This window comes from Varanus komodoensis, unplaced genomic scaffold (genome assembly GCF_004798865.1).
Source record: "Varanus komodoensis strain SLA01 unplaced genomic scaffold, ASM479886v1 scaffold4, whole genome shotgun sequence".
NCBI classification, from domain to species: Eukaryota; Metazoa; Chordata; class Lepidosauria; order Squamata; family Varanidae; genus Varanus; species Varanus komodoensis.
In genome coordinates, this window is record NW_025335941.1 from 42,918,422 (window position 1) to 42,931,635 (window position 13,214).

General features: G+C 43.3%; 1 protein-coding gene across 16 annotated transcripts in view; it reads right to left on the reverse strand.

Annotated features, from left to right (window-relative positions):
* The window catches only part of NBEA (neurobeachin), a 450,384-nt gene extending 442,863 nt beyond the window's left edge, over positions 1 to 7,521 (reverse strand). For 12 of the 16 annotated variants that reach the window (XR_006415936.1, XR_006415934.1, XR_006415933.1 and 9 more), the window contains exon 1: positions 7,150 to 7,321. Coding sequence is in view for 12 of the 16 variants with exons in the window: in XM_044442653.1 (XP_044298588.1) it covers positions 7,150 to 7,317 (168 nt within the window). In the remaining 4 variants the exon portion in view is untranslated. Of the gene's footprint in view, positions 1 to 7,149; positions 7,366 to 7,395 lie in introns of those variants that run through there. The other 4 variants (XM_044442659.1, XM_044442660.1, XM_044442658.1 and 1 more) reach the window with 2 other exon arrangements.
* Between the last annotated feature and the right edge of the window lie 5,693 nt (positions 7,522 to 13,214).

Below are 13,214 nucleotides of genomic sequence, written 5' to 3' on the forward strand. Positions count from 1 at the left end.
GATAGAAAAAACTGCCTACTCTCTAACATTTAGGTATTATGATGTTGCGCTCTCTACTATATCATACAGCAGAAAGTTTATGCTCTTTGAAGCTAAACAAATGTTGTAATCTAAACTGCAGAGGTTGGAAAAGCTCTCTAGAACTTCAGCTAGTTCTACCAATTCACAGTACAAATAGCTGCATCTACCCAAATTGTCCAACCAACAAGATACCCAAAAAGCCGTTTTCTAGGTCTGGATTCCTTTTCAAGAATGACACGGTAGGCATATTGCTATGTTGTAATATTTGTTTTTATTTACAATATACATTGACGATAGCTAAAGACAAAAAGCTTAAATACTCTAACAGACAAGCAATATCCACCACTTGCACATCAAGTCTCTAGGACACCAAGGGACCACAGGATTTCTCTAAGATACATAGAGGCAAAATAACTTAAGGAATTATTGCTACATCAATCTAGTCCAATGAGCTGGAGTAGATTATTTGAAGTTGGTGCCCATCCTATAATTATTTCTTTGTATAATTATAACTAAATGTCCTAATTTGTTTATGTTATAGATTTCCTCCTAGGACCTTAAGACAGCATTACAGTTCTTTCCCTTCCCACATATTCTAACAACAACCCTATGAGGTAGGCTAGGCTGATCTCATGACTAGCCAAAGGTCAGTGGGGATTTGAACCTGCATTGCCCAGTTTTAGTATATCACTCTAAGTACAATCTTGGCTCCTCTATTAGAAATAACTAAGAGTCAGTTCAAGCAGTTCACATATAATTTTTAAATGAAACTTTCACACATGAAGCTACAGTAAACAATCATTTGCATAGCAAAAAAAAAAAACCTTCTAGTGCCAAAGAGTAGTATCCAATCATGTCTCACCGATAACATAATGTAATGCTTACCAAGAGCAACTAGCACTTACTAGCACAATGGAGGTGTGTGATTTGCAGACAAATTCGGCCAACACAAAAAATGCCCCCTTTCTTGCTACTGTGCTGCCAGATTTTGGAGGCAGTTTGCCGCTTTTCTGCGTGGTGGTAACAGGCACTAGTTATGATAGTGCTGGAACACCACCGGATTTATTGTTCCATCAATTCACCTTCCCAACCATCCTAGTTCTCCCCTAAACTATCACAAAATGTGAAATTTCAGGCACATTGCCTCCTAACCTTGCTGCTTTCACTGTTCCTTCACCATTAAAGTCATAACCTATTTTATAAAGTAGTAACCTAGTAACACTACCTTCTACAATGAACAGTAACTGTAAACTGTTAACCTAGCGCATTATGTGGTAGCATCTAATCACAGTAATATATTGTATTTCTTTTCTGTGAATTGTCTCTTTTTAAGACTATAATTTTTTGTCATTTTTTTGAAGTAACTGAATATTTCAAGCTACTTTTGAAGGGACAGACAAATAGAATTCATGTCTTGTACATGCATCTACAATAAGTCACATAGGCTTTGTCACTTCTTAATCATGGTCTATGGTTCTCACTCCAGTATAGCATATAAGGCGGTTTATAAAGTAAGTACTTGAAAACAATTCCAATCCTTAAATGCTTCTCCACTTAAGTTTATATTTTTAAATACAAGAAGACAAAACAAAAATGCATCTAATATACAATTTTTACGTGTTTTTACTGCTCAGCTCCAACATGCAGGCTGCATGCAGCCCCTGAGGCCTTGTTCTGTGGCCCTCCTGCTGCTAAGTACCTCTCTATCCCCTCATCCCCTCCCACCAGTCCAGATTCCAACAATGGCATGATTGTGATGAGCTATCTGAGGCCGCCAACATGTCCTGCTTTCCTCCTGAGGCTCAGGAAGAGAACGGGTCAGGCTGCCGGCCCTGCAAGAGCTTGCCCCAGCATGCCCTGTGCTCTCCAGCTGACAAATGCAAAGGCACTCAGGAACTGGGCACCTTTGTGCTCAGCAAGAGCAGGCAGGGCATTCTGGGAAGAGTTAATTGACTCAAACCATAAGAGCCTCAGTATGCCAATTCTAAGAAGGAAGGAGAGGCCAGGGGGTCATATGGGAGGGTTTCTGGGCAGAAGAAACAGGAAATAAAGGAATGGGTCACCCAGAGGAGCAGTCATTGTGCTTGGGATATGGTTGGAGAAGGAATGGCCTGTAGTCTCTGCAGAGATTCATTTAGTCCCAAAATCATCTTAAATTAAGCAGCAGTTTTCACCTTCATTTAACAGTTAATTAAATAAATATATTGAGATCACTTTAATTTATGATATGGACATGTAATTTATCGTGCAGCCCCCATATTACATGACATATTACATGACATATTACATTCTCATGCAGCCCCCAAGGTATGAAAAGTTGGACCACCCTGGTTTAGATACTGGTTTAATATTCTGCATAACGGGAAGTATTTTGCTTCTTTTGCTTTGGGACTCTGATCAAGCAAGCTTGATACATGAAAAGGGATACAATAATAAAGAGAAAGAGAAAGCTTGTCAATGAGAAGAGAACCATATAGATGCTGAGGGAAATTATCATCCCCCAAGTATGGACAAGTGGCTTGCTGCCACCACCATATTCTCAGACTGACACAGACTGCACTTCCATTTGGATGCATGTACACAACAAGAAATGCCAAGCTGTGAAAAATCTACCAGTCAAGCTGGGAATGGGCAAGTTTATTAGGTCTGAGGGCCAGTTTCACACTGCAGCCACCACACTTTACAAAATACCATCACCACCACTTTGGCACCAAAAGAAAGGAACGGAAAGAAGAAAATAATGACAAATTGGAACTAGACAGATATGAAGTGAAAAAGAGCAAAATCAGTTTGTTTCAACACTCCTGAAGTTTTAGAGTAGCTACAGAACACCAAAAGTCCCAAAATCACCCCCTGTGAAATAACTGTTTTAGATTCCTCCCTCTGCCTTTAAAGACAATTAAAACAACAATTAATAAATCTCAAAACAAACAGTGCAACTAAATTTTAAAACTATTAAATTTTAAAATACTGTTTAAATAAAAAGGTTTTGGCCTGGCACCGAAAAGAGTATAAACTTGGCACCAGGCGTACCTCTCTGAGGAGTACATTCCAGAGTCTGGGCACCTCAGCAGAGAAGGCCCTACTCAGAGTTGATGACCTTTTTTTACCTCTCTTAGAGAGGGTTTCTGGAGTAGGGCTTCTCTCATAGATCTTAAGGGGTATGAAGGCATATAAGGAAGGAGACATTCCTTCAGGAACATAATACTGTTTTGAGAGCAGCAGAAGTTACAGTGGGAGGTCACACATCCCACCCCTGAAATAAATGAATGTGATGTGAAATATACGAATATATCGAATACATCAATTTTCCTCTAACTAAGTAGGAACAGCATAGCAGAGACTTTCAGAAGAAAGCAAAGAAGGAATCAAAATAACGTATCCCATCATTACACCGGTCATAATTACATATGGTTGAATGACTAAAACATTCATTAGCAAAGAAATATAACACCCAGTACATTTACTGTAAATTATACTTTATGAGGCACAAAATATTTTGGCCATTATGGCTTTGAGATGCACAAGAGGGTGATCAGACCCATCTCTAAGCTACATCTGTAACAAATCCTGGAAAATGCTTAGACCAACAGACTAAGGCTTAGACCAACTACTACAGGCTTAGACCAACTACTACAAATATCAACATCAAAAGACAGTACAAGAAAAAGAAGCAAAGAGACTGCTTTGACCTGTACATGAATGCATTCAGGAAAGTGAATTGCCAGATCTCATGTTGCAGAAAATTTCATGATCCAGTCACTGCTGCTGAGATGATCCAATATTCCATCCCTGTCCTCCACATCTCAGAGTGTGGAAGGATACTTAGGAGGGATTTCCAATTATTTGTTGGGAAAGATTATGCAAGAGGGTATGGCCTTTAAGGTATTAAGGTAGAAAAGGACTTAATAGTTATAAATAAAAAAGTTAGAGATAATTTCTGATGATATACTCAATTTATAAACTCCATCAAAACCAAGGGTTCTGGAGAGCCAGAAAGACTGAGTATTGTTCTATGACCTTTGGTTGGCCTAACAACAGTATTGCCCAAACAAAGATTTGGCATTTTTTTCTTACGGTCAGCATGGCTGCTTTTGCTCTTTATCAGTTGTTAATCTGTAATGACATCTTGTAAGACTTTTACAGCATCAGTTCCAACCATAATTTTTCAGCAGATACTTTGGAATCACTGAAATGCAACTACTGGTGATATTGTTTAATAAATATGTAATAGTATCAGTGATTCTACCATTCATATTACAACAGCCTGGAAACCCACATAGACTAGCTCCCAGTTTTTCCCACTCTTTCAGGCTTTCCCCAACCTGACTGTTTCACTCTAGACAAATACAAAATTAATTATATGATAACTATATACTACTTAAATCAATCAAGCAGCAGCAAAAATGACTTTTGTGGCAGGTGTAAATAGCCTTTCATAATTTTGTTTCCTAGGATGTGTCTTTCTTGCAAAGGAGTTATGCATTTAAAAAAGAACCACACTGAAAGTTACATTCTCAGCAGGTATTTAGTATACTAAAAAGAAAACTACATACTATTTTTATAATAGTTTTTCCAGTGCCATTGCATGTCTAAAGTAAATAATTTTAATGCATAGTATAAGTCTATTGCAGCAGCTTCTCAGTCATCCCCCCACAACCATTACTGGAAATATAGCCTGTGGATATTGCTGAACACACATAAGCATGTGTATTTCAACAATACAATAGGTAAAATACCAAGTCCATATGAAATAATATTCTACAGTATTCATAAGGAGGGGCATTAGACTCTTCCCAGCAAAACTAAAGACAGGCTTATGAATGAATGCAATGTTTCCTGATATATCAACAGGTTCCCAAAGCTTTGAGCTTACCCAATTGTCAAAATGAGATGGAAAACCCCAGGAAATGCATTTAATACCTTGCTGTGCAGGGCATGATTTACCTTGATGAAATATTTTTTAATTATTACCTCATTCTGCAATCTTGCAGAAACACATGAATAGTGCCTTCAACACAAATACCTACTTTCACCAATTCAAATAACAAAACTTATTTAAATAATTTTGCAAACTAACAAAAACTGAGCAGGAGGTTGAACCCTCATGGTTTTACTGGCCCCTTTCAGTTCTACTATTCTAGGGTTCTATGTGAATACTGAGCAACTGTAAATAGTTTATATCTTTGACTCAACATCATATTGGCACTAGCAGTGCTTTAACGATACCAGTATTAAATTTCTGTAAACTGTATCCCCTTAAACATATCAATATTAAAACAAACTGTGACTGTAACAGTAGCACTGCCATTCTGTCAGGATAGGTCAGATACAAATATTTAGTAAACATCGAGACTTCATCTCAAAACAGCATTTCAAAGTCACCAGCATATTTTCAGGTTCAGTTTTTGCAATAAAATTGGGATATGGTGGTTAAAACTTTGTCACAAATGCATGTTATATGCCATGAAGTAGCTTTGCTTTTCAGTTTGCACACAGAATAGGATGTTCCCATTCATTCAGCTGTTCCATCAGCTTTGCCGCAGCAAATCTCGCATTCAGAAGAGGCACCAAATCGCACATAATTGGAAGTGATTCATTTCTAGACCCCATTTTTTCCTTCCCATTTGGTTTCTCTAGATTACTGAAGCTCTGGTGTAGGTAGTGTTAAAATGTTGCCATAGATCTCTACTGTAACTCGCTCACGCTACAAAGTGACTAAGGCCAATATTTAGCAAATATGAAATGTTGCTTTTTCTCTACTGGGGGAGGAGGAAGAAATCCGCACAGTGTAGGGATGGAGAGTGGGCAAGAAAGCTGTTTCAAACAATGAGGCAAATAAGCCACCCAGTGCAACAGAAGTAATAAAGCCCACCCCATCAACAGATTGTACGAGACAAAACCTCTCTTCAGCATGTCAGACCCAACTGGCTGCAAGGTAATAGGGTTAAATCATTCACACATTTCAACCACAGAGGAAAGACGCCATCTGGGGCTGTTCCTTAATCTTATACAATTAAAAATAGATGTATTATAAATCCTCTGTCTGGCACCAGACTATATTCACTAGACTATATAGCTACCATTAAATATTTGAGAAGAATAAAATTAAATCTATTTTTACAGAACATGGCATTTGAAGAAGCAATGTATAGAAGTGTGTTGCCCTATGTGACAGAGCAATATTCCATACTCTCCTCTAGTCATAGGCAAAAAGAAAGTCAACTGAAAACAGAAAGAGTCAGTAGGTTAGACAGAAATGGAATGAGTGTGCATCACACAAATAATAAGTATGTGGTGCAAATGGAATCTGACGGAAGCTGAACACAAACATAAGTGTTATGGGAAAAGCAGAATCAATCCCTGTCTTTACAAAAAAGCATCCTTGATGGAAGAGGAGTCACCAGAAATTCAGACTAAAGGCAAGGAAAAAGGTATCACTTCCGGAGGTGAAAGATTTGTCCGCCTCGGGCTTTGGGGCGGATTAGTAGGGAGCTATAAGAAGTCTGTCAGAATGAGGCACCAAGGATCCCACAAGTAGGAACAGAGGCAGAACATTTGTTAAGCAAGACCGTGAGGACACAGGGAGCTCTCTAAAGTCCGGCAGAAGATAAAGGGAAACCTCCCAGGGTAAATGACAAAGGAGCTGAGGAAAAACGATTCCTTTGCCCTGTGTGAGTTTTATACTAGGAGAAAAAAGACAGAAAGGGAATTCAGGAAGAGAGCAGACATCAGGACCAAAATAGGGACGTGGGGGAGGGAGCAAGGGTGGGATAGAAGATGACAGAGCAGTTAGAACAGTTTTCCCAAATGTGGTGTCCACCAGATGTGCTGGACTACAACTCCCACAATCCTCGAGGATTGTGGGAGTTGTAGTCCAACACAGCTGGCAGGTCATCGCGCTGAGGAAGCCTGAGTTAGAGGGCACTAGAGTAGTTAGGGACTTGCAGAGCTGGAGTCGACTGTGTGTGCAAAGGAGGGCAGGTGCAAGAGCTTGAATCCCATGCGTGGGGGGAGGGAGGGAGCCGCGGGAACAGCTTTGGGCAGGAGGACGCGGCGGCGACAGGCTGCCCTCATGCCCGGAGGCCCCGGTCCCGGAGCTGCGGCAGGTGGCCGGCGCGCCCTTACCAGGTTTAGCACGGTCTCCACGATGTCCCGGTTGCTGACCTCTCCGACCTGAATGAGTCCGATCAAGACGGCGAATTTCATGCGGATGTTGCGGATGGGAACGGACGGATTAATCATCCCCGCGGGCAGCACGACAGACCCGGAGCTCGACGCCCGCAGCTCCCCCATCACGGCGGCCGAGACGCCGCCGCCGCCGCCCGCCGCCGCCACCACCGTCTGTGCCGGCGGTGCCGCGGCTGCCGCTGCCGCCGCCGCCGCCGCTCCAGGACCGCCAACTCCGCCGCTGCTGCTGGCCCCGACAGGAATGAGCCCCGCCGGCTGCGGCTCCGGCCCCGCCACCGGCTTCTCGCTCGCCATCTAGCCCCGGCTGCTGCCACCCCTACCTGCCGCCGCGCTCCGCCCCGGCCAAGAAGCTGCGCATCCACCGCAGCGCCCGACCCGCCGCCGACGCAGCAGCGCCCGGCGGGGCCGCAGGGAGCGGAGCCGAGCCACCGCTGCCGCCGCGCCGCCGCCGCCGCCGCCGCCGCAGGACCGTCCCGGGAGCCGCTCCGCGCTCGGCTCTATAATGAGCGATTATTATGGGCGCCGCTGCCCCGCTAGCCCAAGCCGCTTCCTCGCCCGCGCCCGCTCGGGCAGCGACGGGCACAGCCGCAGCGCAGCGGCCGCGGCCGCCCGGGGCCGGGCAGGCAGGAGCGAGCGAGCGAGCGAGCGAGGAGCCGGGAGAGCTCGCCGCGCCGTTGTTATGGAACCAGAAGCGCCGCCGCCGCCGCCGCCGCTCACTCCGCCATGTTGCCGCCCCCTGCCTGCGGTAGCCGCCAGGGCGCCTGCGCCGAGGCGCCCGCGGGGGCGTGGCCGCGCTCTCAGCAGCCCCCTCTTCTCCGCCTTCCCCGCGCGGCTGCCTCGCACTCGCTGCCCGGGACCGGCGAGAGGCAGGCGGGCGGGCGGGCGCCTTCGTTCAGCTGCCGGGCTTCGCGGAGGCCGTGCGGGCGGGCGCGGGGCGGGGGCCCTCAGAATTTGTCTGCTTGCTTGGTTAACGGCGTCCCCGCCCGCGGGTCATCCCAGCTGGAACGGGCGACGCGGCAGCGGCAGAAGACGGGCGGGCATGGGAGGTCCGCTTGCTGCTGCCGCTGTGCTCCGGCTCCGCAGAAGCGGCGCTGCGGAAGAGGCAGGTGGCTGCCGTGCTCGTCCGCCCCTTGCCGCCCGCCCGGGAAAGCCGCGCGGGGATCGAGGCGCCTGCCAAAAGCGCGGGCTTCTCCTTGCCGGGAAAAGTAAACGCATCTTCTGGAATCCTCCCGATGTTTAGGTGGAACTTCCCGAAATCTGTACCCGAATGACAGAATACAGCCTTGCCCTTGCGCTGGACAGCACCAGTCACGGTTTGTGGTGCAAATGTGGATGGGTGACACGGCTCCTCATACCTGACGTCCCTCCTGAAGTACCATCGCATCGCTTCTCACTTCGCTATGCATGGACTGCAGAATTAAAATTACCAACTGGTATCCAATGCTTTGTTGGCATTTTGATGGCAGGCCCCTCATATTCCCTTAAATCCTTAGTGATATCACACTTCTAAAGCCCTAGATTCAGTTGGGCATTGGCACATCTGATGCTGATACCCTGAAGGGTTTTCAAGATTGAAGTCTGGAGACCCAATCCCTTCTCCAATTCTATTATCACTATCAGAACTTGCAGGCAATTCCTTGACTCCATCATAGAAATTGAAATCCATTTGGGCACTGCTATGATACCAAAAATAGATCCAGAACATAGAGCTCTCCACTTTGTTTGTGGTATCCTTTCAAATCCACCAAATCACAATTCAAGTCCTTTGCAGCAGGTTGCATCACAAAAATTACAGACTTTTTTTGTAGTTCCACAGCACGAACACATGGATCTGAGTAAGGAGTTCTTATCTGAGGAAGGGGTTCATAATCTATTATCATTTTAACACTGTATAACACAGATTAAAAATATATTTCAAGTAGCAGTGGTTTAAACTGCTTTGCTGCTGGGCTGGTAGAGCGAAAGGTCACCGGTTCAAATCTGCACAATGAGGTAAGTTCCCGTTGCGCAGTTCCAGCTCCTGCCAACCTTGCAGTTCGAAAGCATGCAAATGCAAGTAGATAAAAAGGTACCACTTCGGTGGGCAGGTAACAGCGTTCCATGCACTTCGGTGTTTAGTCATGCCAGCCACATGACCACGGAGACTGTCTGGAGACAACCGCTGGCTCTCTTGGCTAGGAAATGGAGATGAGCACCGCCCCCTAGAGTCAGGCATGACTGGACGTAATGTCAAGGGGAAACCTTTACCTTTTATTAGTGTAGTAAAACTGCTTCTTTGCCCCTGTTTGTATGCTCACCATTAGGGTTAACAAGGCTGATGGGATCTTCTCAGTTGGGGGGGCACAGTTGTGAATTACATTTGGCCCCTCTTCTGAATGAATTACAATATGCTCTTTAAACAATCCTTTAAACGTATCTTGTATAGACTGCTTCTCCTTAAGAATGCGTGTGTTTGTGTGTGCATGCAAGTGGCTTTATTTAATTTTTATGCCACTCTCCTCTGGACAGTTGCAAAAACTACAGAACAAACACATAATAAAACAACTTTAAATACAAAATTGATAATGGTTTAAACCCATTGAAATGCTTACAATAAGAATCCAGGATCTGTTAACAGAACTGACATAGAAATCCATCAAATGCTATCAAATGTCTGGGAGTCAGACTTAACTGGAAAGAACATTCTACAACTAGAAGGAAGACCTTCTTATTCACACCCCCCAAGCTTGCCTTAGAGAAGGCACTCAGAAGAAGGCCTCAGACGATCATAGTGTATGTGTAAGTTCACAATGAGAGAAGCACTCCATCAGTATTGCAATCCTGAACTATAAAAGGCTTTATAGGACAAAACCAGCTAAAAATCATGCAGGGGCCAGCACAAGCCAGCCTAAATCAGTGTTATATTCAGACTTCCTGATCCCTTCTGTCAATATGTCCACTATGTATCAAATAAGTTACAGCTTTTAAATTATCTTCAAAGGCAGCCCCACAAACACTAAAGGCATTACAGTAAAGTAACTTGGAGGTTATTAAAGTGTATACTACTAATTCCAGATAGGGACATAGTTGGGTCACCTACTGAAGGTGATAGAATGCCCTCTTAGGCCCTGAAGCTACTTCAAGTAGTAACAATATCTGCAAAGGATATCCCACAGTTACATACACACCACTATGAATATACTCCTTCAGGAGAACATGCTGAGCACCTGTCATATATTCAAAACAATAATCCACCAACAGCACCAGAGTCTTGTCATGCGAGTTTTAGTTTATTAGTCACCATCTATCATGCATTGTACCTAAGCACTGATTTATCACATCCAGTCTTACTGGATGAAAATGGCAATGCATTCCCAAATCTCTGATAACCCCACCCAAAGGCTTTATGTAGATGCAAAAGGAGTCCAGACCTATTCCTGATGAACCCTACATTGGAGAATCCACATGGCACAGCAATCTCCCCCAAGCACCACCTTCTACGGCCAAATATCCAAGGAGAAGCAACCCTCATACAACCCAGACAATTGACCCATTAGAATATCATAGTCAATGGTATCAAATAATCAGGGAGACTTAATAGTTGCAGTTTCCTTGTTACTCTCCTGATATTTACTGTACCATCTATAGTACCATTTAAAACAGGATCGGACAATATTCAGCCTCTGGACCACATGTGACTCCTTGACATTAAGCACAGCCAATGTAGTTTGCTGCTCCTACTGAATTCACTGCAAAAGAATGTCAGTTTGCCCCTACAATTCATTGACAAACTACAGTGGTGACCTAGAAGGGTCAAATTTAACTTTAAAGCACTTGTTTAAAGGTAAACTTCTGATTGCTTTGATGATAATGATGCTACTGAAATTCAGCAATACCCAGTTCAACTCCAGAAGTGGGGGTGCAGCTTCTGTGCAGTTTTGTGAGGGGGTGTAATTGGCTCCAGAGCCCAAAGTTGTTCAACCCTGATTTAAAATTACAATGTTTTAAATCTGAAGTTCTGCTTCAGAAATATAAACCAATTTGTAGTGTCTGTTTTGTTTATGTATCTTTTTGTTTGTGTGTATGTATCTTGTTCTGTAAGTGCCTAGTGAAATATATAACAACAACAACCACAAGAACAACAAGTGTTCAAAATGTCAGTAGGGAAATGTACAGACATTGTTCTACTTGTGTAAATGCGTTTTCCAAAACTGTTTTTCAAATTTCAGTTAGGGATTCTGCTTTTACATATGCGCTGCCCACAAACCCATAGGGAGGAGGAAAGATGGAACTTCCACACAAAAGGAGACCACAGCAATCAGAGCATCTTACTTGTGTTGTAAAGAAAAGGGAGTGGGAGCTGTGAGCTTGCAAAAATAATAAAGGGTGACTACAGGGTGACAGCAGACATTATGATAATCCTTAACAGCCTTTGGAACACGTGGCCCTTTGGGTTTTGTGCTCTTTTTCCTCTCCTATCCATAGAAATGCATTCAATTCATTTTCTGAAAGCTCTGGGATAATTACTTACTTGGGAATTGCTTGCCCTGAATGAAAAAGAGATCTGTGAATTAAAGTCCAGAAATGCCTTAAGGATATATACTATGCTAAAGACCAATAGCATCAGCCCAAGAAGCCCACTGAACAGACTGAAATCATGTCAAATTGAATATGTGGAGTTATGCCAAAACTGTTCTCCAGCGAGAATACCTACACTTCCGTATCCTGTATAAGAAGCCATAGGTCCCAGTATTGTTTCTGTACCTGGGCTATATCCCATTGTGTTCAAGGAACTTATATTTCAGTAGACCTTCTAGAGTGATTCAATAATAAATTGCCTGCTGCTCAACCAGCAAATGAATTGCCCAGAGCTTTTTTTAAATCCATTCTGTCAAGAAGCAGGCGAGCCTAGCAAGAAGAGTGAATGAACTTTTCCAAACAGAGCCAACTTTAGATTAATGACTTATTCAGATTTTTAAATCTTTTTCCGCCCCAATGTCATTTACCATGCTCATTGGCATGTACATTGTCCTAACCCAGTTTTATCAGTCACTCTTACTGAATTTAATGTAAATTACATCATAGTAAATGTGCTTATAATCCCCATGACAAATTTCAAATGTTTGAGCATGTGCACCTCTGTATTCTGCATTAAACAAATAATAATTTCTCTTTAATATACACATTTATTGGTCAATACTTTCTTGATAGCAAACTATGCTGGGCATTTTTAACAGCATTGTAGTGCTTGCCTTATTGGCATGTCACATCTAACCCATCTCCCTGACTCTACTTATGCAAACATATTCCAGATTTCTTCAGACCTATTATAGCATAGATTTTTATATGTTATGGTCTTCTCCTGGTGTGTGTACGTATATCCAAGCATGCTAAACTTCCCATATTCTTCCCATATGGCTTTTCTCGCTTACTCTCCCTCTTGCAAATGTCTCTCTCCTCCCTGCTCCTTTGTAAACTATAGCTTTCAGTGTCTTTTCATGCCTTCTCTATCATCTCCTTTGCCTTCTTGCTCCAGCAACAACTACCTGAAATGTATCTGTACTCAGAAATAAACCAGATGATCCTCCATGGCCTTACAACCAAATCACATTGACTTCAATGGAGCTATCTCATGGGAAAGTTCACAAGGAAGGGGTTATATGTGATTGCTTTTGAGTGCAGCAAATATGTGTGCTAGTCCCATTGGCTTCAGCCCAGAGGCTGGGATGACAAGAGCAAGCAAGAGTGTCCTTTCTTCTTCTTTGTAATTTTTGGTGAGGGGACTGGAGGAACTGTCATTCACCCCCTTAAAAAACCCCCTGCATAGTTTTGCCTCCTTTCATAACTAACTAGACTTTTAAAAATCTGCTGCATACATCTCCTGTCCAACTCAACTTCTCCCACAATTGAATTTGTATATGACACAAGTTCACATTTTAAAATATTATAAATGGCATGTAGCACAACTGTGATAAATGCATTTTGCATAATGCTGTGACTGTATTCCCTCATCAAAAGAAAGT